The 25,593-nt window shown below is 38.6% G+C and overlaps 2 protein-coding genes across 2 annotated transcripts in view; both read left to right on the plus strand.

Moving 5' to 3' along the window:
- LOC114654090 (SCAN domain-containing protein 3-like) overlaps window positions 1-25,593 on the plus strand; it is a 412,012-nt gene that overhangs the window by 239,836 nt on the left and 146,583 nt on the right. The gene's annotated exons all lie outside the window — the stretch shown is intronic.
- On the plus strand, window positions 5,909-8,257 carry LOC114655067 (probable G-protein coupled receptor 150). The gene has a single exon (XM_028805965.2). It carries the CDS (start codon window positions 6,237-6,239, stop codon window positions 7,470-7,472), a length of 1,236 nt encoding a protein of 411 aa, XP_028661798.1. The 5' UTR covers window positions 5,909-6,236; the 3' UTR covers window positions 7,473-8,257.

Here is a 25,593-nt window from a genome sequence, read left to right on the forward strand (position 1 = left end):
AATACTGTTCTCATTCCTAGAATTGACCTTACGAGTTCTGACCTAGAATTACCTTTTACATTGAAACGCCGACAGTTCACCATTAAACCTGCATTTGCCATGACCATCAACAAATCACAAGGACAAACCATGGACAAGGTTGGCATCTACCTCTCTGAACCCGTTTTTGGACATGGACAACTTTATGTTGCCTTCTCACGTGTTCGACGTTCATCTGACGTTAAAGTTAAAGTTATAAATGATCCATGCCAAGGAAGACTCATTCAAGGACAAGACACCATCTTTACTACTAATGTTGTATACAAAGAAATATTCCAATAAACCATTACTCTGTGCCAAACACTCTATTTTTTATTTCTATAGGCATCATCCAAACCTGCACACTATTCTATATCTAATTCATACATCTCACTCTTTGTCATGCTCCAACGCCAGGGGTTGGCGAGCGAAGCGAGCAGGGGGCGGAGCCCCCTAGTTATTTTCTATAAGCATGTTGCAATTTATTTGTTCTTGCCAAGGTGACAGAAAGCCCATTCTGCGTGAGGTAGTCATCTCATCATATACATTGGAATTCAGAAAGTGAACAAAGTGTATGTACTGTACTGTGTGCTACATGAATATCTGACTGAATGTCCTTCAAACATGCATTACATTACTGTAACTGTTAATTACTATATTGCTGAAACTATAAGAACATGGAGGACCACAGTATTGAATTACACTTTCACATATGTCTTTTCCCTTTGAATGTTTGGATGATGGAAGACACTATAGATTGGCTTACATTAGACTATACCAGGTAATCAGCCTCTGATAATGTAAGGCTATGGTTAATGACATGGTCTGCAAGTGTTGACCATAGTTTGCACTCTTCAAACTCTTCCTCTGCTTCACTGACTTGCCCTCTTATCATCGCCACACATCCCTACACTGTTTCCGCATCCAAAAACATGTTCAATGTTTGCCTGAGCAGGTTCCCTCATGTTCAGAATTGTACAAATTCAGTTGCACTGGTTTCACTTGAGGACCAATTTATCACTTTAGGTGGTATTACTATGACTTCATATCAGTGTAGTTAATGAAACATAGATCTGACAGTGTAGCCACCAGGGGTCACCCCGGCTCCCCAAACACCTGACACAAAGGTGTGGACACAAGCATAAAAGCACAGAGTTTTAATTGTAGGAAACTCTTCCCCAAGCATTTCCCACCACAGCCACAAGTATAGTTAAGCACAACAGTAAGAACATAGGAAAAATTTTGCCTTCTCTCTCTCTGTCTCTCTCTTGGTCACTGTCTCCTCCACTCCTCTATGCAAGCTTTGTCCTCCTTCCTCCCGACTCCAAGTCCCAGGATGCCCTGTGGGAAACCATGATGCTGCTGCAACTCAGGGGGGCTGCCATCTAGCAGTCCAGGATAGACAATGCCTTGTGTATGCTGTCTCCCCCTGTACTTCCACCTCAATGGCGTCCTTGCCAGGTAAGGATGCTGGCCATCCCTCATAACAGATTTTGACAACTGGATGGACTTTTGGACATGTGATGACTTACACAATGAGAGAATTTTCACATGTTCAAAGTGTAAAACTATTCCACAGAGAAGCAATATAATCTGTGCTAGTCATTTATTCATATATATTCAAGCATTTGAAATTTGTAAAAAAGAATGTGATTCTATTGTGCACAAAAACAGTATATATTGTAGAGAAACTCACATGTTTTTTGACAACTTAAAGTATCTTTAGAGAATTGGTCCAAAACAATTGAGGAAAAACTGTGAGCTAATAGAAATTAAGAGTAATTTAGGACATGTTAAAATTATGCACGGAATTACTACAGTGAATCCCAACTGTTACTTGTTGTATGTAAACTTTACAAATGTTAGAAACTTTTCTTCACAAGAAGTACCATAGACACTGTGGCATAACTAGAATCAGAGAGGTCCTAAAGCAAAAAAATAAGTCAATTAGGCCTCATTTGAAATTTAGTAAAATCCAGTGTGGATGAATGACAAACTGAATGAGTCCTACAGCAGCGGTTCTCAATCTGTGGGGCGTGCCCCCTAGAAGTAATAAAAAAGGGGTACGAATGTTGCCATATGTGGCGTAATGTCGCTATTCGTAGGGAAATTTTAAACTTGTAGCGGAGTATCTGCAGCAAAAAATATAGGAATACATTTTATTAGGGTTTCAAAAAAACGTTAGGGGGGCGCAATTAAAACTGTTATGAAAACTCGGGTCGCAAATACTAAAAGGTTGAGAAATTCTGTCCTACAGAATGCTGGCAAGTAATCACAAAAATAAATAAGCACTCTTTGGCATGTTACAATACAATATCTGGGCAGGAAGGGGAGGGGCTATGTTGGATTAATTGCACTCACTGTCCGTCTTCTAGGCAATTTGAGTGAGAAACCAGATATCACAATTAGAGAGAGTGCCTCTCCGCCCCAACGTCCTTGAGTGGTGTTGGATACCTCAGGTGAGCCCAGAAACCAATCCTCTGGTATGATAGCAGTTAAAAAATAATCACAATCAATTAGATTGTGTATGTCAAGTATGAAAGGTCAATGGTTATAATTCAGCGTTAACTTGTGGGAATGATAACACTACTTTAAAGTCAGACCTAGACCCACATATACTTAATAATTATAGACCCACTTCAAATTTACCCTTTCTCTTTAAATTACTTGAAAAAGTAAAGTCGCCAATCACCGTCAGTCACACCTTATGCATCACAATTTATTGAGAAATTCCAGTCTGGTTTCCGCACTGGTCATAGTACAGAAACGGCACTAATGTGTGTTGTAAAAGACATTCTGATATCCTCTGATGAAGGAAACTCCAAAGTAATTATGTTGTTAGACACCATTGACCAGTCTATTTTATTGCACAGGCTAGAAAATGATGTTGGGCTTACATGCACTGTGCTCACTTGGTTTAGTTCTTATTTATCAAATCGATTCCAATATGTACAGAAACGTGCTGACAGTACTAAATCATTATACACAGAAGGATTTATTGTTTTCACTTTATGCTTCCACTGGGATCTATCATAAGAAAACACAATGTTAATTTTCACTTCTACGCAGATGATACTCAGTTATATCTTTCTTTGAGACCAAATGAGGTTTCTCCGATGTTGTCCTTAATTAGTTGTGATAGTGAATTAAGGAGTGGATGGACGAGAACTACCTATCTTTAAACACGGATAAAACAGAAATGTTAATTATTGGAGGGAATGATGCTGATCACAACAGTATTTTGTCATCATTTAACTCAATTGGAATCACCATTAATTTTACTGAATCATTCCGCAATCTAAGAGTTATCTTTAACTCTAGCATGTCATTTAAAGCGCACATTAAAAGTTGTCTTAATCGTGTTTCTTCAATCTTAAAAATGTTGGGAAATTAAGGCTTTTTCTTAATAAGCAGGATTTTGAGAAATTAATTCATGCATTTATTTCTAGAAGGATTGACTACTGCAATGCGGTGTTCACTGGATGTTCAAATTGTTCTTTATACAGCCTCCAGTTAATCCAACATGCTTCTGCAAGAATTATTACAAGAACAAGAAAATATGAACACATAACTCCAATTCTTAAATCCTTACACTGGCTCCCGGTTAAGTTTAGGTCAAATTTCAAAATCCTCCCTTTAACATATAAAGCCTTAAATGGCCGAGGTCCGGCTTACATGTCTGAACTTATCCTTCCATCCATCCCACTGAATCCGAACACAGGGTCACGGGGGTCTGCTGGAGCCAATCCCAGCCAACACAGGGCACAAGGCAGGAACCAATCCCAGGCAGGGTGCCAACCCACTGCAGGACACACAGAAACACACCCACACACCAAGCACACACTAGGTCCAATTTAGAATCACCAATCCACCTAACCAGCATGTCTTTGGACTGTGTGGAGGAAACCCACGCAAACAAGGGGAGAACATGCAAACTCCACGCAGGGAGGACCCGGGAAGCGAACCCAGGTCTCCCAACTGCGAGGCAGCAGCGCTACCCACTGCGCCACCGTGCCGCCTCTGAACTTATCATGACTTACAAACCAGAGCGCACATTAAGATCCCAAGGTGCCAGCCTGCTAATGATTCCAAGGATTAATAAAATACTGTAGAACTGGGGGCATGAGCTTTTAGTTACAGGGCCCCTAAACTGTGGAATGGTCAGCCTGCTACTATAAGAGATGCCCCTTCGGACTCAGCTTTCAAATCCCGGCTGAAGACTCACTACTTCAGTTTAGCATATCCTGACTAGAGCTGCTGATTAACTGTACATACTGCATCACTGTTGTTAGTCATTAGCACTAAAACATAAGTAACATGATAGTTATTAACCCTCACCTATTCTGTTTCTCTTCTTGGTACTCAAATGAGGCACTTGGTGCCGCTGCCCTAATGCCAAGTTGTTTTGTCTGCCTAAGGTAAAGTCATCACTGATGGAGGATCACAGGTATCGTCAGGTAGAGGGGTCCTTTCTTTGGATTGGCTGTCCCAGGGCTGATTCAGCTGTGGAATGGCCAGTAGGGGGAGGCTGCTTGACAGCCAAGGTCTCCAGGACTCTGAACGAATCCAAATCATATTATGTGATATCATCTACTGTTGAATTCTGCTCTTTACTTGTAACATTTCTATTTCACTATTATATTGTATTGAGGATTACTTGTGTTCTGTTCTTTGTATTGTATTGTATTTATCCCCTTTTTTTTGACACCCAGTGCCGACCCAACTTACATGGAAAGAAGTCTCTCTTTGAACTGCCTTTCACAAGGTTTCTTCCATTTTTTTTTCCCTACAAGGGTTTTTTGGGAGTTTTTCCTTGTTTTCTTAGAGAGTCAAGGCTGGGAGCTGTCAAAAGGCAGGGTCTGTTAAAGTCCATTGCAGCACTTCTTGTGTGATTTTGGGCTATATACAAATAAATTCTATTGTATTGTATTGTACTGATCTTTTCATATTGATGTCAAGCAGGCAATCCCATGTTAATAATAAAGTCTTGCAATACAACAATCATGCAGTCACCGTGGGCTCCTCAGCTCCTCACTGTCTATAGTTAAACACACATGAAGTGCCAGTGGTGTTGTAAACAGTGTGACTTTGGGCACATTCAAAGTGCAAATTGCTGTTACTTTAGAGAAAGCCTGTTTTGTCAAAATGGTTTGATGTTTTAATATTTTGTGTTTCCCAAAATTCCAAAAAAAACCCCTCTTATGAGCAACTATAAGAAAGAAATTAGTAATAAACATTATAAATTGATGTAAATAATGGTGAAATTTGTTCTTGTAAAATTAGTTATAAAAAAAATACAAGAATAGAGCACAAAAACTGAGAATAAAAAAAGGAGTTAATGAAATATTAATGATTAGGTTTGAATGAAGGAGAGAACAGATTAAAGAATCATTATAGTATTTTTAAAATTTACATAGATAGATAGATAGATAGATAGATAGATAGATAGATAGATAGATAGATAGATAGATAGATAGATAGATAGATAGATAGATAGATAGATAGATAGATAGATAGATAGATAGATAGATCTTAAAAAGCACGGCTACCAATTGAATGACACCGACTTGTATTTTTAATACCACTAGATGGCAATTTATGATTTTATTTTGATTTGGTGTTAGGGTGCCCAATTCACACGTGATGCATATATTAACTTTGTTATTTTCTTATTTTACATTTTTATTCCCAAAGAATTGTGCTTGGAATGAATTAACGTTGCTAATGGAACTATCGCTGTCTATTAAAGGAGTGCAGGATTTGAACGAAAGGTCTCTCTCGATTAAGTGATGCAGCTGGAACAGCATGAAGATTTCTCTCCTTAATCATTTTTAAATGTGCACCCCGACCGCCTTGCCAGGTTGGCATCTCGCTGTCCTGCCCAGCCCAGCCCATCTCGGACTTCTTGCGCGCCCCTAGCGGTATGGCGCTCGGGAGACGGAGATAGTGCCATCCTGTTGAATACGTGCTCAGGCTTTCGCGTCAGTGCCAAGCTCGCTCCTTCTCCACGACTCCCCACCTGTCGATGCCTTTGAATTGTGACGTGACGTGCGGTGGGCTCTATATAAACCGTAACTCCCGACCCTGTTACTCACTCACCACAATGCACCTGACAGCTCGGGGTCGCTGCGCAATATTTCGTTGTCTCTGCTCATCCTCCGTTGCTTGAAATACAGTTACTGGATATTTTTTTTTATGCTGGAGTATACTACTGTTTTATGAATGCCCCGATGGAGGTGTTAAGTAGTTTGAGCAGTTCTGGGCACACGAATGTATCCACTTTGGTGGCCAACTGGAACCTAAGCACGCATATCCTAAAGGGAAACGTCACCGAGATGCCCGTTTACAACAGGAGGATCCGAATTATCTCTCTGACTGTCATCTTTGCCATCGCGCTCGTAGGTAACTCCACAGTACTGCATAAGATTTGCTGTGGGAAAAGCAAAAAGCGGAAAATTGACTTTCTTATCACGAACCTGGCGCTGGCTGACGTCTGCGTCTCGGTAATGACTTTGCTCTCGCAGATAATCTGGGAAGTTTTGGAGGACGAATGGCTGGCAGGGGACCTGGCTTGCAGAGTTTTTAAAATCTTTCAGGTATTTGGGTTGATCGCCTCGTCCAATATCATTGCCATCATCGCGCTCGAGAGACACCATGTCATCGTGCACCCCCTGGAATCTCCTCTGCCCGCTAAACTGCTAGCATCCCTCGGCTGGCTCGCCGCTCTCCTTCTTTCCATTCCCCAGGCTTTTGTGTTCAAAGTGATTCAGGCGAAAGATAAAGCTAAATGCCTCAGTGTCTTCGCCAACCTGCCAACCTGGCATTTCCAGGTGTACATCATTTATGGCTCTATTACTGCGTTTTTCCTCCCATTCTGCATCTTGTGCGTGGCGTACACACGGATTCTATGGACCATTTGGAGGAAAGAGCAACCTGTGGAAATCGGCTATGAGGAGTCCAGGTGCGCCGATCCCAAGTATTTAAGGAGACCCGTGAAGATCACAGCCACTAACAGCTCCATCCCCAGGGCTAAAATAAAGACTCTCAAAATGACCCTGGTTATCATTATTCTGTTTATAATATGTGGGCTGCCGTATTTCATCATTGAAATGAAAGTTGCTTTTGGAAGCAGCACGCACCTGGACGAAGTCGTGACAGCAGTTCTAGGGATATTTGTGGTCACTAACAGCGCGGTGAACCCGTACGTGTACCTCTTCTTTAAAACCAACAACGTCCTCCTGAGGAAGGTGGAAAAAAACTTGTGTTTCTCCTGCCTGAAGGACTACCGAGAGAATACCTTTCACAGGGAGCTACTAGCCTACCCATGGAGGAAAGTAGAGCAGTCGGCGGGCGCCACCAGTTCGGACACTGACACCTCGACTCTGCCATCGATGAGCTGCTCGAAGCCCACAGGCTCCCTTAGTGACATTAACTCGTGTGACAGTTCCACCTGAGGTAGCGGTCTGGGGAACTGGGCTGTCACAACGGTCAGGTAATCCCAAAAACGACGGACACCTTTCCGCCTTAAGTGTGCGTGACAAAGTGAACACAGACGCTCGACAATAATCGTGTGTGTTTAACTGGGAAGCCCTCGTCCCGCAGATCGCCAGTAACGGTTCATTCATTTTGCTGCAATCTGTGTGTAAACTGTGGTATGTTCAAATATTACATGTTTTAATGTTTCTGCTTAAAGTCTTCAACTATGCTGAACTATGCATCTTTCCATTAAAATGTAAACCACAGTTTCAAAATTGTCCATTACGTTGGATAAAATATGTGACCGCTGGGGGGCGTACACGCATTAAAAGGACTTTGTGCTTTGAGACTGGCGAGAGAGAAAGAGCGGACACTGAGTGACCAGCAACGCCGGCCTTTGCTGCACGATCGGCACAAAGCAGTCCTTACTGAATCTGCCTTTTCATTTCACTCCCTGTAAAAGGAAGTATGCTGTGATTGCTTGATTTATTACAGTTAAGTGCTGTTAATGAACAAGTGCTGGAAAATTATACATGCTGATGAACGTGAATCTTTTTTTGTGTGTTTACTGTGACCTTCCGTACCGTGCCGCTCATTCAGACAAGATTCATGTAGTCCAGGCACTTGTGCTGCTGTGCACCACTTTTTAAATTATTTATAGTTCATAATATACATGTTGTTCCAGGATTTTAAATACGAATGCAGATGGTGTTCATGACTATCACTAAATAATAAATATGCCCCATTAAATTGTAACATTTCAAAAAAAGTGACGCAAATAATCAATATCTATCTATCTATCTATCTATCTATCTATCTATCTATCTATCTATCTATCTATCTATCTATCTATCTATCTATCTATCTATCTATCTATCCATTTTCTAAACCCAGTTAATCCTGAGAAGGGTTGTAGGGGGCTGGAACTTATCTTAGTAAGCACAGGGAGCAAGGCAGGAAAAAAATCCCTTGAACAAGGAGCCAGTCCATCTCAGGGGAACACACTCAAACACACCCAGACACACATACATTTTTACATGCCGACCAGGCCAATTTAGCATCACCAGTCCACCTAGCCTTCATGTCTTTGAATTGTAGGTGGAAAACTATTGAGACACAGGGAGAACAAAAAACATGAACCCTGGTCTGCTTACTATGAGGTATCAGTGCTACATTGCATCATTGTGCCAACATATAGTACATACACACACACACACACACACACACACACACACACACCCACGCACACACACACACACATATATATACATATATCCATCCATTAGCAACAGCATAAGAGGATAAGGACATCAGAGTGTGCAATGTGAGAAACAAACACCTTAAAGGTCCTCGGTTGGCTTTTTCCTTAAATAAACATCAAATACCTGTGTCACCTTCACCACTGAAAGACAACTCCAGGATGCTGAGCATAATATGCTTTTCCAGTCATTTTCCATCTGTGATCTTTTGTCAACTTTAAAATGTTCTTTTTATTTTCCTTGCCGTGGTTTTTTCTTTGCAACTCTGTCTCTTAGGCCAACATCCTGGAGTCGTCTTTTCACTGTTGCAATATTGGTCATGTAGCATTTAAACAGGACTAATTAAGGATAGGCTAAGGGAGCTAACCATTAGGACATTAAATTAATGGCTGCAAAAAAATGGGGCAAGTCAATTTTTGTCATTTCAAGCAGTAATAGCCATTAGCAACACTAGGAATGTTTTGGTTTGGTTAAGTTTTTAAAATTAATTTAATGATGTCTTAATAAAAAAGTATCAATTATGTGTCTAGACTTTTGACTGGTACTATTTTTACATATAAAGTTCCAGCTCAACGTCCAACTCATCCAGTTGCAGGGTGGCAAGAAGTCAGAGTGTCTCTTTACTGGGCAGGAAACAGCACTAGAAATGGGGAGCAGTCCATTGTAGGGCCCACACAAAGGTCAGTTTGGAATTACCAGTAACCTAAGATTTACATTTTCATGTACAAGTAAAACCCACACAGTCATTGGGAAAATGTACACAATTTGAACCCAGGACATGTAGCAACAGTGCTACTTATTATATATACACACACAAGCAAATATATATAATTAATGTATACATATATAATAGGGGTGGTGGGCTGGTGCAGTGGTAGAGCTGCTGCCTTGCAGTTCGGAGACCTGGGTTCACTTCCCGGGTCCTCCCTGCATGGAGTTTGCATGTTCTCCCCGTGTCTGTGTGGATTTCCTCCCACAGTCCAAAGACATGCAGGATAGGTGCATTGGCGATCCCAAATTGTCCCAGGTGTGTGTGTGTGTGTGCACCCTGAGGTTGCCTGGAGCCCTGCCCGGGGTTTGTTTCCTGCCTTGCGCCTGATGTTGGCTGGGATTGGCTCTGGCAGACACCGTGACCATGTAGTTGGGTTATAGCGGGTTGGATAATGGATGGATGGACAAATTTAATATAAAATTTATATATATACAGTATATATATATATATATATATATATATATATATATATATATACTGTATATAAATATATATATATCCATCCATTTTCCAACTCGCTGAATCCAAACACAGGGTCACGGGGGTCTGCTGGAGCCAATCCCAGCCAACACAGGGCACAAGGCAGGAACCAATGCTGGGCAGGGTGCCAACCCACCGCAGTATATATATATATATATATATATATATATATACAGTGCATCCAGAAAGTATTCACAGCGTATGACTTTTTCCACCTTTTGTTATGTTACAGCCTTATTCCAAAATGGATTAAATTCATTTTTTTCCTCAGAATTCTGCACACAACACCCCATAATGACAACGTGAAAAAAGTTTACTTGAGGTTTTTGCAAATTTCTTAAAAACAAAAAAACTGAGAAATCCCATGTACAAAAGTATTCACAGCCTTTGCTCAATACTTTGTCGATGCACCTTTGGCAGCAATTACAGCCTCAAGTGTTTTTGAATATGATGCCACAAGCTTGGCACACCTATCCTTGGCCAGTTTCGCCCATTCGTCTTTGCAGCACCTCTCAAGCTCCATCAGGTTGGATGGGAAGCATCGGTGCACAGCCATTTTAAGATCTCTCCAGAGACGTCCAATTGGATTCAAGTCTGGGCTCTGGCTTGTTCACTCAAGGTCATTCACAGAGTTGTCCTGAAGCCACTCCTTTGATATCTTGGCTGTGTGCTTAGGGTCGTTGTCCTGCTGAAAGATGAACCGTCGCCCCAGTCAGAGGTCAAGAGCGCTCTGGAGCAGGTTTTCATCCAGGATGTCTCTGTACATTGCTGCAGTCATCTTTCCCTTTATCCTGACTAGTCTCCCAGTTCCTGCCGCTGAAAAACATCCCCACAGCATGATGCTGCCACCACCATGCTTCACTGTAGGGATGGTGCCTGGTTTCCTCCAAACGTGACGCCTGGCATTCACACCAAAGAGTTCAATCTTTGTCTCATCAAACCAGAGAATTTTCTTTCTCATGGTCTGAGAGTCCTTCAGGTGCCTTTTGGCAAACTCCAGGTGGGCTGCCATGTGCCTTTTACTAAGGAGTGGCTTCCGTCTGGCCACTCTACCATACAGGCCTGATTGGTGGATTGCTGCAGAGATGGTTGTCCTTCTGGAAGGTTCTCTTCTCTCCACAGAGGACCTCTGGAGCTCTGACAGAGTGACCATCGGGTTCTTGGTCACCTCCCTGACTAAGGCCCTTCTCCCCCGATCGCTCAATTTAGATGGCCGGCCAGCTCTAGGAAGAGTCCTGGTGGTTTCGAACTTCTTCCACTTATGGATAATGGAGGCCACTGTGCTCATTGGGACCTTCAAAGCAGCAGAAATTTTTCTGTAACCTTCCCCAGATTTGTGCCTCGAGACAATCCTGTCTCAGAGGTCTACAGACAATTCCTTTGACTTCATGCTTGGTTTGTGCTCTGACATGAACTGTCAACTGTGGAACCTTATATAGACAGGTGTGTGCCTTTCCAAATCATGTCCAGTCAACTGAATTTACCACAAGGTGGACTCCAATTAAGCTGCAGAAACATCTCAAGGATGTTCAGGGGAAACAGGATGCACCTGAGCTCAATTTCGAGCTTCACGGCAAAGGCTGTGAATACTTATGTACATGTGCTTTCTCAATTTTTTTATTTTTAATAAATTTGCAAAAACCTCAAGTAATCTTTTTTCACGTTGTCATTATGGGGTGTTGTGTGTAGAATTCTGAGGAAAAAAATGAATTTAATCCATTTTGGAATAAGGCTGTAACATAACAAAATGTGGAAAAAGTGATGCGCTGTGAATACTTTCTGGATGCACTGTATATACTATATATATATATATATAGTTAATATATAATTAATATTGATATATAATTATAATTTCAATAATTATCTGCACTATTGTCATAATTTTACTTGGGTCAGCTATACAGCTTTTACCTCACACATATGGAAATATCTGTGATCACAGTGGTAAAGTTTCTACCTTGATCATTCAGTTTCTCTTGTTGTTTTACAGAAATAAGCATGGCTGCTTTGCTCTCTGTTTGCACCAAAACAGGGCAGGACACAGTGATCTACTTTTTAAGGTCAGAAGGTGTGCCAGGGACTAAAATCCTTGTTATTTTGTCAGAGTCACACCCAATGTTGTTGTCAATAGTGGACATGGATGAGCTTATTTAACATTTCTTCAATCATTTTTTAACATCTCAATCCATTTCTTAACACTCTAGGAAAATACTTTTTCCATTTAATGTGGAAACCCTTTTATGGATTTCAGCACCTGGTATACTGTACCTTCACCCAGTAAAAAATGGATCATTGCGTAGTGCTCTCTGTGGTGGAAAAGGAGAATGGAGCAGCCAATTTTACTTCCAGAAAACAACAAAACTTTAGCACTGTGACTACAGACACTCTATAGACATGACATAGGCATGGGGAAAGCTAGGCAGTCAACTGAAACAGAACTATCATAAAAATGCAATAAGTATTGACTTATCTATCTATCTATCTATCTATCTATCTATCTATCTATCTATCTATCTATCTATCTATCTATCTATCTATCTATCTATCTATCTATCTATCTATCTATCTATCTATCTATCTATCTATCTATCTATTTAAAGGCTAAGGATCTGTACTCTTTGTGAAGCCACCCACTGTCTGTGGAGTAAAAAGCTGGTAAAGTTTCTCTAGCCTGAAAGCTGGTTCTATTAGTGACGGGGCTGTGTCATCATTTTTTAAATATGTGGTGGTGCAACCTTGTCTTAAAAAGGCAGAGTTAAATCCTGGAGTGCTAATTTTTGCCCGATTGACGTTTTAGGCTAACATATTAGAAAGAATTATTTATTACTTGTGAATTTCCCCTTATGATTAATAAAGTATCTATCTATCTATCTATCTATCTATCTATCTATCTATCTATCTATCTATCTATCTATCTATCTATCTATCTATCTATCTATCTATCTATCTATCTATCTATCTATCTATCTATCTATCTATCTATCTATCTATCTATCTATCTATCTATCTATCTTATAATCAAATGGTCGATCATCTTAACTTCAATAATTTATTTGAGATCTACCAATCTAGCTTTAGATGTTATCATGGTGTTGAGACAGCCCACCTGAAAGTGTTTACTGACATCTCTCTTATTACTGTCTTAGGTGGGGCAGCAGTCCTTGTCCTCCTAGACCTTTCTGCAGCTTTTGACACTGTTAATCATGAGATCTTGCTGCTAAAGGTGCTGTTGTTAACTGGTCCAGCTCATATCTTACTTGTAGACATTTCATAGTGACTTTCAATTCCTCTTTCTCCTCTACTGCTCCTGTTAAATGTGATGCTCCTCAGAAATCCATTTTGGGTCCTATTTTATTTTCTATATATATTCATTTTATTGAAGGTATTTTTTAGGAAGTTTAATGTTTCTTTTTACTGTCATGCTGATGACATGTTGGTTTATATTGCTGTGTGCAATTCTGCAATAGATCGGTTGCACAATTGTCTTGAAGAATTAAGATACTGGATGGCTGACAATTTTCTCGATCTAAATCATAATAAAATGGAAGTGCTGATAATTGGTTCTGCAGCCAAAGCTCAAGTTGGTTTTGAACGTCTTGGCTCTTTTGTGGACTTTTGCAAACCTCAAATTAGGAATCTTGGGGGTTTTTTTTGATAGTAACCTCTCTTTTGAGAAACAGATTAATTCTGTGGTCAAGAGTTAATTTTTTCTAGCTTCGTCTTTTAGCCAAGGTTAAGCCTTTTTTATTTCCTAAGGATCTTGAGAAAGTTACTCATGCTTTTGTCTTTTCTTGGTTTGATTACTGTAACTCATTGCATTCTGGGATCAGTAAATCCCTGATACGCAAGTTTGCAGCTGGTTCAGAATGCTGCTTCCTGTTTTTTGGTTGGGGTAAAAAAGTCTGCCTCTGTATCTCTAATTTTAGCCTCTTCACACTGACTGCCAGTTAGCTTTAGAATTGATTTTAAATTGCTGCTGGTTTTTAAATCTTTACATGGGTATGCTCCCACTTACTTATTTGAATTGTATGTTGACACCAGCCATTCAGAGAGCTTAGATCTACCGGTCAGTTGTCTTTTATGGTCCACCGCACTAAGTGTAAAACTAAGGGGGACAGGCCTTTTGCAGCTGCTGCACCTCGTCTGTGGAATTCTTTACCTCATTACATTAAGGAGTCACCTTCAATTGAACTGTTTAAAATGAGACTGAAGATGCATTTCTGTTCTCTAGTTTTCTGTGATACTGATGTTTCCCTCTTCACAGTCAGTTGTTTATTTAAATTTACTGCTGGTTGTGTTGTGTTTTATTGTATTTTATTGTATTTGTTTTACTTTATGTTTATTGTGCATTGTATGTTTTAATGTAAAGGACTTTGGCTACAGCATTACTGATGTTGTTTTAAATGTGTTGTATAAATAAATTGACATTGACATTGAAAGCTTCCCTCTATTGAACCTTGGAGATGGACATCCCGAAGTAGCTCTAAGATTCCACTATGACAAGCCAAGCTTTGTGCCAGTGACTGAGCCCTGTCTGAGAAGACTAAAAAAGAAGTTGCAGGGGGGAACACAGCAAGGAGCCTAAACACAAGCTAAGTTAGCATCACACGATGAGCAAAGCAACATGTAGCAAAGAAAAAGAAACATCCACCACTTGAACCCGAAGCAACAACTTCACACAAGACATCATTGTCAAAGACCTACTATCATAAAACTGTTTATCTGTGCCAAGATAAATTAGCTCTGTAAATAGCTAGTCTCTTTTGTGTTATGTATTTGTTGGTTTCGTCTGTCTTGCTTCTTGTCTTCTATGTTGATACACATGCAGTTGTCAAGTTTCTAATCATTGTGGTTATGAATAAACCAAGTTATTCTGTTTCTTAAAACAAGTGTGCTTCAGTTACCTTGATACACTTCTAACAGCTGTAGCCTCCCTCCTTAAGAAAAAGGTAAGGAAAATAAAAGTGGGTGCCTTAGCAAGTTACTTAATTAATTACCGGCATTGAATGATCAATTCATCTTTCCCTACGGTGAACAAAAATCATGTCAGACATTTTTGTCTTGTAATCAATGACATTTATATCAGTAGTAATAGCAGTAGCAGTAGTCATATTGTCACATGTGCAGAATGCAGTGCAATCTGTCTTCCGCATGTTCACCTTACATGCAACACATTGCCACTCTCTGGCTCCATGATAATCAAGAATGTGTTAAAATGCAGAACTTAATTTTAACCAATAAAAAATAAATATAAGTGGTACTAGATCATTTCAAAACAGAAAGCTCTGAATGTCTTGGTTGGATGAATGTGCACAATAACTAATACCTTGTGCCAGCTCCTTTTGTTCTCATTACAACAGTACATCTAGGAAGAGAAAACACAAAAGGTCATAAAGGGTCTGGGGCGCCTGAAGGCTACCCCATATATTGAAGGGTGTGCAAAAGAAAACACGTGCTATAGCGCTTAGATGTTGACTAGTCCCATGGGGAGATTGAGTCTGCTCCAAGATGGTGATGTCCTCGGATATGATGGTTTCTGGGAGGAAGAGGTGGTTACAGTTGGGTGGTACCTGGGTCAGTCTTTCTTTCTACAGAGGGGAAAGAAGAAGAGATACCGTTATTGCACACCACCCACAGGTGGCCCAGGGTAATACTGTCATCAAATAAGCCTGTAAGTTGTTCCCCAAGAGCATGCATGTGATAGTCTGTTATGGAAGTTTTAGTTAATATGTAATCTTTCACAATTTATTACAAGTGTATCCTTAAATGAAGTTGTAACAAAGAATTATTAAAACATAAGGAAAAGGACTGAAGGAAACTAAAGGGTTAACTAAATGTGACTTAAAGCTTGAGCACATGAGGTCTGCCTTGCCTTAGAGCAGCGGTCTCCATCTCCAGCCTGGAGGGCCGCATTGGCTACAGGTTTTCATTCTAACCCTTTTCTTAATTGGTGACCAGTTTTTGCTGCTAATTAACTCCTTTCCCTTTCATTTTAATTGACTTGTTTTTCAAGATTTGTTCCCCTGAATTTCTTCATCGTTCCTCTGAATTGCTTCATTTCTTTCCTGAAATGGCACCCAAACAGAAATGAAATGTGAATTGAATGAACAAACAGAAGACCAACTAAGTCAGGGCCTCAATTTCACTCTAACCAGTCACTTAATTAGGCATTAATTATTTTTGTTAATTAAACCGTTCTTTAATTCCATGGCTTGTTACTGCTCTCATTGTGCAATAGCATGCATTTCTGAAATTGTTTATTTTCTCTTTTCTAAGAGCACTGTTAAAAAGTTTTGGGGACCTGAGAAGATCAACATACTGAGACCTTCATCTTTCGTTATTTTCAGATTCTGTATGATGGACACAGTTTGCTGGTCATGTTTTGCTTCATTTTGTATCTCACTATTGTTTGGCTGCTAATTAAGGACAATGAAACAATTAAGGGGTCTGAATCTTCAAGAGCAAGTCAATTAAAATAAATTTAAAAGAAGTTAATTAGCTTCAAAACAGGTCACTAATTAAGAAAAGGGTTAGAATGAAAACCTGCAGCTACTGTAGCTCTCAAGGAATGGAGTTGGGGATCCCTGCCTTAGAGAAACCAGCAGCTTGATTTTTCCATGGTTAGAATGAAGTAAATGAGTAAAAGTGAGGATAAACTAATGTGAAAGTTCTAAGACCCCTCCTATTAAGTGGTACTAAGATCAATAGTACAATCCTCAAATCACCAGTATTAGCGAAGCAACATTCAAGTAAATGGGAGAGTCGAAAGGAGTCAGAAAATACTGGTGGCACCATTATTGGTTGACTGGATGAAATGATAAAGCTATTCATATTACGAGTCAGATGACATGATGCATTAGATGAGGTAATGGTAGTAGAAAAGCTTAAAAGCAAATGAATGGTATGATTGATTGTTCACTCCATGAACTGAGACATTTGTGCAAATAAAGAATTGTTCTGCATTTTTATATGATCTCCATGAAAATGGAGGAATTTTTTTTCCACAACACTCTTTCGATAAGGTCACACCTGGATTTTGTGTTTTGATGCACTCATCTTTGAAGCACATTTTAATCTCAGTTAGATTGTGAGTTTTTTTTTTTCCCTGTGCACAACCCTCTTTAGGTGAGTCCTCAGATTTTCTATAGGATTGAGGAGCATGTGTGGCCCATGGTTAGTCTTGATGCCTCTCATGTCTGATGTCCCGGGGATGAAAGTCTGGTCACTGGAGACCGCGTATTCTTGCTGTGTCTGCATGGTTTTTCTAGGTACTCTCCAATTTTCCTTACATAAGCTAATTGATATTTTACATTTGCCCTGTGGATGTGTGTGTGTGGGGGTTATGCAATGGACTGGCACTCTGTTCATGACTGGTTTCTGCCTTGTACCCAGTGACAAACTCAAGTTCTAAATTTTGTTAAGTAGATTTGAGAATGTTATGATCAGGTTATACTGTTATACTGCGGTCCATTCCAGGACATTGATTGCTCAAGTTAAAGATTATTCTCTTTTTGAATTGGCCATGTGCTTTAGATCACTGTTAAAGGAAAAGGAAAAATTCCTCTTAAACGTGATTTTTATAGCAGAGGACCTTAGGATTAAAATCTTGATACCTGAATAAGTTTAGTTCCGCCTGATTAGAGCCCATGTCCCCATAAATTTGCAGCAGCACTATGGCTGCCCACACTGTGTGCGTGACAGCAAGTGCTGTGTATTTAAGAGAGGACTTATGTTTATCTTTGCACCAAATTAATCTTTTGGAAGAAAAACCTACAAATTTCTAAGAAGCAAAATCAGTTTCATTTACAGAAAGAGGTCCCTACTGCATCTTTATGGTTATTGTAGGCTTCTTGATATCCTCTCACATGAGTTTTCTGCTTGCTTGCTCATCATTTTTCCTTGCAATTTCTACGTGCTACCATATTTCCAGCCGCTCCTAAGAATGACCATTAAAATATATTTCAGTCCCTCTTCTGATCTGCACTTCTCAGCAATATGATCCTGTTTTTTGATGGCTTCTTGTGGACCATGATTATCTGTGCACTAAGCAACTAAGAACTTTCAGGAACATCTTACAGGATCACTTAGCTTTCTTTAGTGCTAATCAGAATGATTTCAGATCATGCCATGCAAGAGCAAAGTCTCCCTTTTATTGTACCTGATTTGAAATGCGATTGGTGAAATATGAAAACTGATACAGTCCTCATCAGAAAGCATGGGCAAACTCATATAATCAAAGTATGGACACAAATGCTCATTTATTAACTTTTAGGTAGAGTTGGTTACATTAAATTATTAAAAGTGAATAACAGTCCTACATGAGTTGTCTTGATTTTTAGGTTAACATCAACAAAATTTTAACTTATTTCAAAATTTACATCAACAAAAACTGATATTTCTATAGGGGTATGAATTATTATAGATAGATAGATAGATAGATAGATAGATAGATAGATAGATAGATAGATAGATAGATAGATAGATAGATAGATAGATAGATAGATAGATAGATAGATAGATAGATAGATAGATAGATAGATAGATAGATAGACTTCACAGCAATGAGAAACAGGCTCAGGGTAGCCTGCTTGAAATGACAAAAATTGACTTACATATGACTGCACAGCCCCATTTTTCAGCAGCCATTAAATTAATGTCCTAATGGTTACCTCCCTTAGCCTGTCCTTAATTAGTCCTGTTTAAATGCTACATGACCAATATTGCAACAGTGAAAAGACGACTCCAGGATGTTGGCCTAAGACACAGAGTTGCAAAGAAAAAACCATGGCAAGGAAAATAAAAAGAACATTTTAAAGTTGACAAAAGATCACAGATGGAAAATGACTGGAAAAGCATATTATGCTCAGCATCCTGGAGTTGTCTTTCAGTGGTGAAGGTGACACAGGTATTTGATGTTTATTTAAGGAAAAAGCCAACCGAGGACCTTTAAGGTGTTTGTCTCTCACACTGCACACTCTGATGTCCTTATCCTCTTATGCTGTTGCTAATGGATGGATATATATATATGTGTGTGTGTGTGTGTGTGTGTATGTGTATATATGTACTATATGTTGGCACAATGATGCAATGTAGCACTGATACCTCATAGTAAGCAGACCAGGGTTCATGTTTTTTGTTCTCCCTATGTCTCAATAGTTTTCCACCTACAATTCAAAGACATGCAGGCTAGGTGGACTGGTGATGCTAAATTGGCCTGGTCGGCATGTAAAAATGTGTGTGTGTCTGGGTGTGTTCGAGTGCGTTCCCCTGAGATGGACTGGCTCCTTGTTCAAGGGATTTTTTTCCTGCCTTGCTCCCTGTGCTTACTAAGATAGGTTCCAGCCCCCTACAACCCTTCTCAGGATTAATTGGGCTTAGATAGATAGATAGATAGATAGATAGATAGATAGATAGATAGATAGATAGATAGATAGATAGATAGATAGATAGATAGATAGATAGATAGATAGATAGATAGATAGATAGATAGATAGATAGATAGATAGATAGATAGATAGATAGATAGATAGATTTCACAGCAATGAGAAACAGGCTCAGGGTAGCTATATCAATCAGTAACTTAAAAAAAGGCTGCTAAAAGTAAAACTCTAAGTTTCTAACTTAATGGTTACTTGCCAGTGTAGAATTAACTATTATAAGTATATGTTTAAATAATCAAATAGCTGTCATAGATGAATATTTTTTATATAGCTAACCAGTCACCTTTTAATTAACTAGTATTATTGTCATATATATTCTTACTTTTAATAATTCATCTCAGAACATTTCTTTTGCCTGTGCATTTCATTGTTAACACAAAGGTTTTCATTCTGCACACAATTTACTAGTTGTGCAATTAATCCATTATAATTTGAAATGAACCAATGAGCACAGATCTCGGCGAGGACTCTTGGTGGTTACCAGGAAACAGACAACTGGTGCCGACTGCAAGAGTCAGATCTCATAACTCCTGAAATGGAAAATTACATTTTTCCTAGTAAAAGAATGCATTTTATGTGAAGCATCATGATGTACAACATTTCTTTAATTAGGTTTATTTGTCATTGATAATTTATCTGATTAAAAAAAAAAATATGACTATCTATCTATCTATCTATCTATCTATCTATCTATCTATCTATCTATCTATCTATCTATCTATCTATCTATCTATCTATCTATCTATCTAAAAACAAGCATGTAGTAAGTGATAATTTTCTTGTGTTTTATAAATAAATTTAGTTCTTCATAATAATAATGATAATAATAATAATTTCCATCCCCATTTTAAATCCCCAACCTGAGCCCTCAAAGATTTCGATATATCGACACTGTCTGCTGTGTCACCTAGTCACACTGTTTCAACATATCTGTAGCAAACAGCTAGCTAAAAACTAAACAGGACATATATTATGAGGTTTCTTTTTACCAGATGGCATGCAGCACCACTCCTTTCTGCTCGGCTGTGCGATTGAGCCCTGCATAGAAGTGATGTACCAGTATGTGTGCTTCTCATCTTACACCCAGTGACTCTGGTATAATAATAACAGATATTTTTAATTCTCTAAAATGAGTACTCTGTTAGATTACTTGTTACTTTAAAAAGTAATCAGCCTACATAAAGTGTGTTACTTTTAATTTGCCCCCCCCCCCCCCTCATTGCTCTTGAGATTGTGCTACTGAGTTTAGTACTGTACGTTCAGCTCATCAACAAAAATTTAGCTATTTTTGAAATATTGAGATTAATTATTTCAACCAGTTGAAGGAATAATGTGATCTTCCAAGCATTTGCCTCAGGAAATTTACCTTTGTGGATACTTCCACAATTTTCAATCAGTGGCTGCTGTGCAAATAACACGTGCACAAGTTAAAAAAGTTGCAACAGCATTATGCAAAATGCTACAAAATCCTTACCCAGTTAAGGCTGACATTGTCAAATGCTCATGAAGAAATCTACATGTATTAAGGTGGTTTGTCTAAATAGAATAAGGATTTACATGGCATGTAAGAAATCAGACTTTTGTGCATAATTGGGTTATTAAAATGAATGTTAACACATTCGTTTTTACATTAGCATTATTTTGAATCCTAAAAGAGATATCTAGTAAGAGGTGGCTAGTTTAGCTTAAATCTTAAATGACCTGGAAAACAGTCGAATGAGTAACTAGGATATTTCAGAATGCCACTATTATATTATAGCTGATCATTTTGGGGTGTCTTTTTAATTGCCCTTCATGCTACTTTGTAATTTTGCTTCTTTCTTTGTGTCTAATAAATATATGAAGTATTATCTGTTAAGAGTAGCAATTGGATCTTGTCTTCGATCTGATGAGGAATCTTTTAATTACTCTAATGGCTGTTGTAACTGTGATGCTAATATTTTTATTTTCCAGTGTTGTATTACTTTACTTAAGCATGATTTCATTAAATGTATTAATTACTAGATCACTTAATTCACTTAATGAGGCCTTCCAGGCTGTCTAAAGCCAACACCATTTTTTTTTTAAAAAAATGCATAATTGGATGGATGGATCAATCATGTAGTGCCAATAGAAATTGACTGACATGTTTAGTCATCTTTGAAAAGCTGAATGTCAAGAGTGAATTTGCCTCCTTCAAATGTATAATCTAGCCTTTCCTTCAAAACACATAAAGGCTGAATTGTAAAAGCCAGTAAAAATGTGACAGGCATTGTACAGTAACAGTAGCCTTTCAAATGAGCCAAACATTCTTTGAGAAAACCATTTCTGACATCCATGACAGAATTAAACATACAAGCTAAAACATAATATAATTTAAATGTTAACAGCCGAGATCAATGGTATACACGGATCTTGAAGGATTATGAAATTTAAGATGACCAAGACAAAAGAAGTCTGTGTAACACTGACAAAGTGAACAAAGCAAAGATTAAGCCAAAAATTGCTGACATACATGTGAATAACAAAAATCAAAGTGTTCTGTATTTAAAAGTATTGATTCACAAAAGGTGGACCTTTGTACAATTAGTACATCTTTGTGAAGGTTCTATGATATTTTAGCAATAAAAGTAAAATACATATTTACAATTCAGCATGAAGGGAGAGCTGAGCTGTCCAATGTTATTTTTCAATGCCCATTTATAAACCACACAACACTCAGAGAGACAATTATATGATTAATGGCAACGGCAGATTAGCGAGCCCTGGAACACGTGATCACATGTGTTGAATTGCTCAAGCACAGTGTAATTGGCAAACATACAGAAATGAAGCAGCAGGGCGTATCGCATTTCTCTGTTTAATATTCTCTGCAGCTTCCAGACAGATCACAGCAAATTATAATAATAATTACAAAACCCTTCAACCACTTATTCTCCATCTTCTTGGAGACCACTTTAATTAATCCTTTCCTGTGCTGCATTTTTATCATGGTCACATAGGCAAATTATGATATTTTGTAAGGTGTGATGGATGGTTAAGGTCAACATTCATATAAATGTTCCAAGCATTTCTGTGATTTATGGAGTACAGTGCTGATAAAATTCAAGTACATGGTAGAGTGTTTTTTACGAAGGTGACCACAGCTATACCATACAATAGAATATCTCCCAAATTTAATTCTCGACTGCAAAAAAACTAGAAACAATGGCAACAATATAATTTGAACTGATTCTGCTGTAAGCTGGAATTTGTTAGCATTACCTTTATTGTGAAGAATTTTAATTTAACGCAACATGGCAGATAATATAGATTCACAGTTGTGTTGCGGTTGCCTCTGCTTCCCAGCTCCATAGTTTTAGGCTAAAATTCAGGAGTTTGCATGTTCTTCCCATGTCTGTGTGAGTTTTTTTTTTCCTGGGAACTCCAGTTTTCCTCCCATATCCCAAATACTTGCATGTCTTGTTTCCTGGCGGCCTCTAAATTGGCCCTCTGTGAGAGTAGTGGCTTGAATTGGATGGGCTTGTTGAACCCAATGCTGTTTGGATAGGCTGCATTCCTTGACCCTGAATGGGATTATACAAGTCCAATCATGGATGCATGAATAGGATGGCATTCTGGACTGGAAGCTGACCCAAGGGCAATACTAAGGTTTGGGTTTGAAAACAGTATGGTTATCTGGCCACCCTAATGTGACGATCATCTAAGAAATTTGGAAATACCATATATACTTGAAACATGAAAAGTCGATCATAAAATCAGACCCCAACTTATACACCCGTTCAAAAATGTGACACTTAATTTTTATTTTTTTTACATCTTGCTTCCACCAATCTCGCACCAGTCTCTCAGACACATTAAATTTTGTTGCAGTAGCGCAGTTATCAATTTCTTTCGCCACTTCAACAACTTTTAATTTAAAACCAACTTCATATTCTCTTCTGATCGAACACACCATCGTAGATAAGGGATGTTCTTATGATAAAGGTGTGTGAGATACAAAAAACACAAAACAGTGCAAATGTCGCTTCGGAATAGTTTGGGTATTACCGTGTGGTCACGTAGGCACATTACATAGAAAAAAAAGGCAGTGTGCCCCGTGGTTACTCTCTCAGGTGGGTGTTAGCATATCATAATCTCTTGGACCAATAGCGTGAGTTTTATGCATTCGACTTATACGAACAACATTATAAATACTGGAAATTATCCAGTAAAATCAAGCCCCGACTTATCCACAGGAGAACTTAAATGCGAGTATACATGGCAAGTATTTTCACCTGTTTAGGGAACATGTTTTTTATTGTTATATAATGATGAGCAAACCCTGCCGAATTCACATTGGCAAAATCGTGGAAGTGTGTTATGTACTTGAGAGTGCTTACCAACTTCCTAGTGTTTTCGAATGAACCACCAGGGACTGTGGGGATCCACTTTAAAAGGCTGTGAGCAATCCCTGGCAGCAATGGGCAGGTGGTCTCGCCTCTTGGGGAACAATCCACAAAATACAAGAATAAAAACAAAGGCTTAGAGACAAAATCAAAAACAAAGAATAATGCAAATAATTAACAAAAGAAACATTGACATAAATATTATAATTGAAAATGAACAAAACACACAAAAAATAAGAATCTGAACTCCAGTAATCCTGGCTGGAAAAATAACAAAATGTTCGGGAACTTTACCGAATTTGGTGAAATGCATTAAGTCAATGAGGAAGGAGAAATTGAACAATTTTTGATTGGATCATAATGGTCCAATGAGATTTTAAATATCCTTGAGGGTTAAGGAAGTGTCCGCCAACTATGCTGGATTAATTATTGTAACCAAAAATGTGACCTGAGCTGTGAGGCTGCAGTGTGAATCTCTGTGCCATCATAACTCCCTGAGATAAAATCTGTAGAAATAAATTTCAGACAGCAAGATTTCTTGCAGACAGTGGCAACAGGAGCAGGAAGCATGAATTCACAGAGGCTAGGCATGTACCAATTCAATAGCACTCAACTGAACTGAATTGTAAAGTTTGATTTTTTTTACTTATGTGCTTGCTTACTCATTGCTGCTAGTACCAAATACGCTAAACACTAAAGCTTGTGGATTCTTCTGTACTTTCTGCTTGCATGCAACTGCACAGGGGTAAGCTCACATTTTACATACAGATCACATGCAAGTCCGTGCAAAAAGACATTACCTTTAAGACACAATTACACAGATACATTTCCAGTTTCCTTCTGCATCTGTATTTTGTGTTTAAATGTATTTATACAAAATCTTCCACAAATTTTTGACATAGCAATAAAACAGTTCCTATTAAATTCACACTGGAAGAATTATTTCATCTGGTAATGTTGTTGATCTGCTATACCATACAATACTCGGATCAGTGGGCTGTCGGGAGGGCTGTCCCATTCAACACCGGCTGCTATAGCTCTCTGTCACGATAACCTTTAGTATCATGGGGTGCAGGGATTAAAAAGTTTGCCTAAACTAGCCATGGGGCAAATTTCTTAGAAAATATTTGGTGAAAAAGGTTATTGGCGAACCCAACACATTTGTTGTAAAAAATGCTTTGTCGTATTTCGCCAATCAACACCAGTGTTATTGATGATGTGACTATGGAGAATAAAAAGTGAGCAAACAAGCAGTCTCTTTTAGGTGTCTGTAGCCGGCATGGCGCCAGGAGAATAACTTCTAAAAAAAAAAAAGACTTCTATACAATGCTATGTTGAAAAATCAAACAGATGCATCCTGAAGCTTTCTATAGTGTTCCAAACATGCACACATGCATACAGTAATTATTTCTTATTTTCTTATTGTTTTTATTACCTTTTTTGTACATTTTCGATATTTGCATACTTCCATTATGGTATAAATTATTTTAATCATTATTTAACATCACTTCTTTTCCTATCTTCTTGGAACCGTTTTGCTTTTGTTCTCTCTTTCGGTTGTTGGTATGATTTCATTTTAAAGATTTCCTGTGGTCTCTCGAATGTGTTTTTTCCCCAGTTTGGGCCTTTTCATATCGCAGTATTCAGGATTAGTTTTATTCTCCTTATTGCTTTGAAGGAGTTGATTTATTTTCATGCCTTACTGTGGTGCCATTTTGATTTTTGTGATTTGTGGTCTGATTGTTTATATAGTAGTTGCCATGCAGTCATGACCTGAAGTG

Source organism: Erpetoichthys calabaricus, chromosome 7 (genome assembly GCF_900747795.2).
Source record: "Erpetoichthys calabaricus chromosome 7, fErpCal1.3, whole genome shotgun sequence".
Taxonomy (NCBI): Eukaryota; Metazoa; Chordata; class Cladistia; order Polypteriformes; family Polypteridae; genus Erpetoichthys; species Erpetoichthys calabaricus.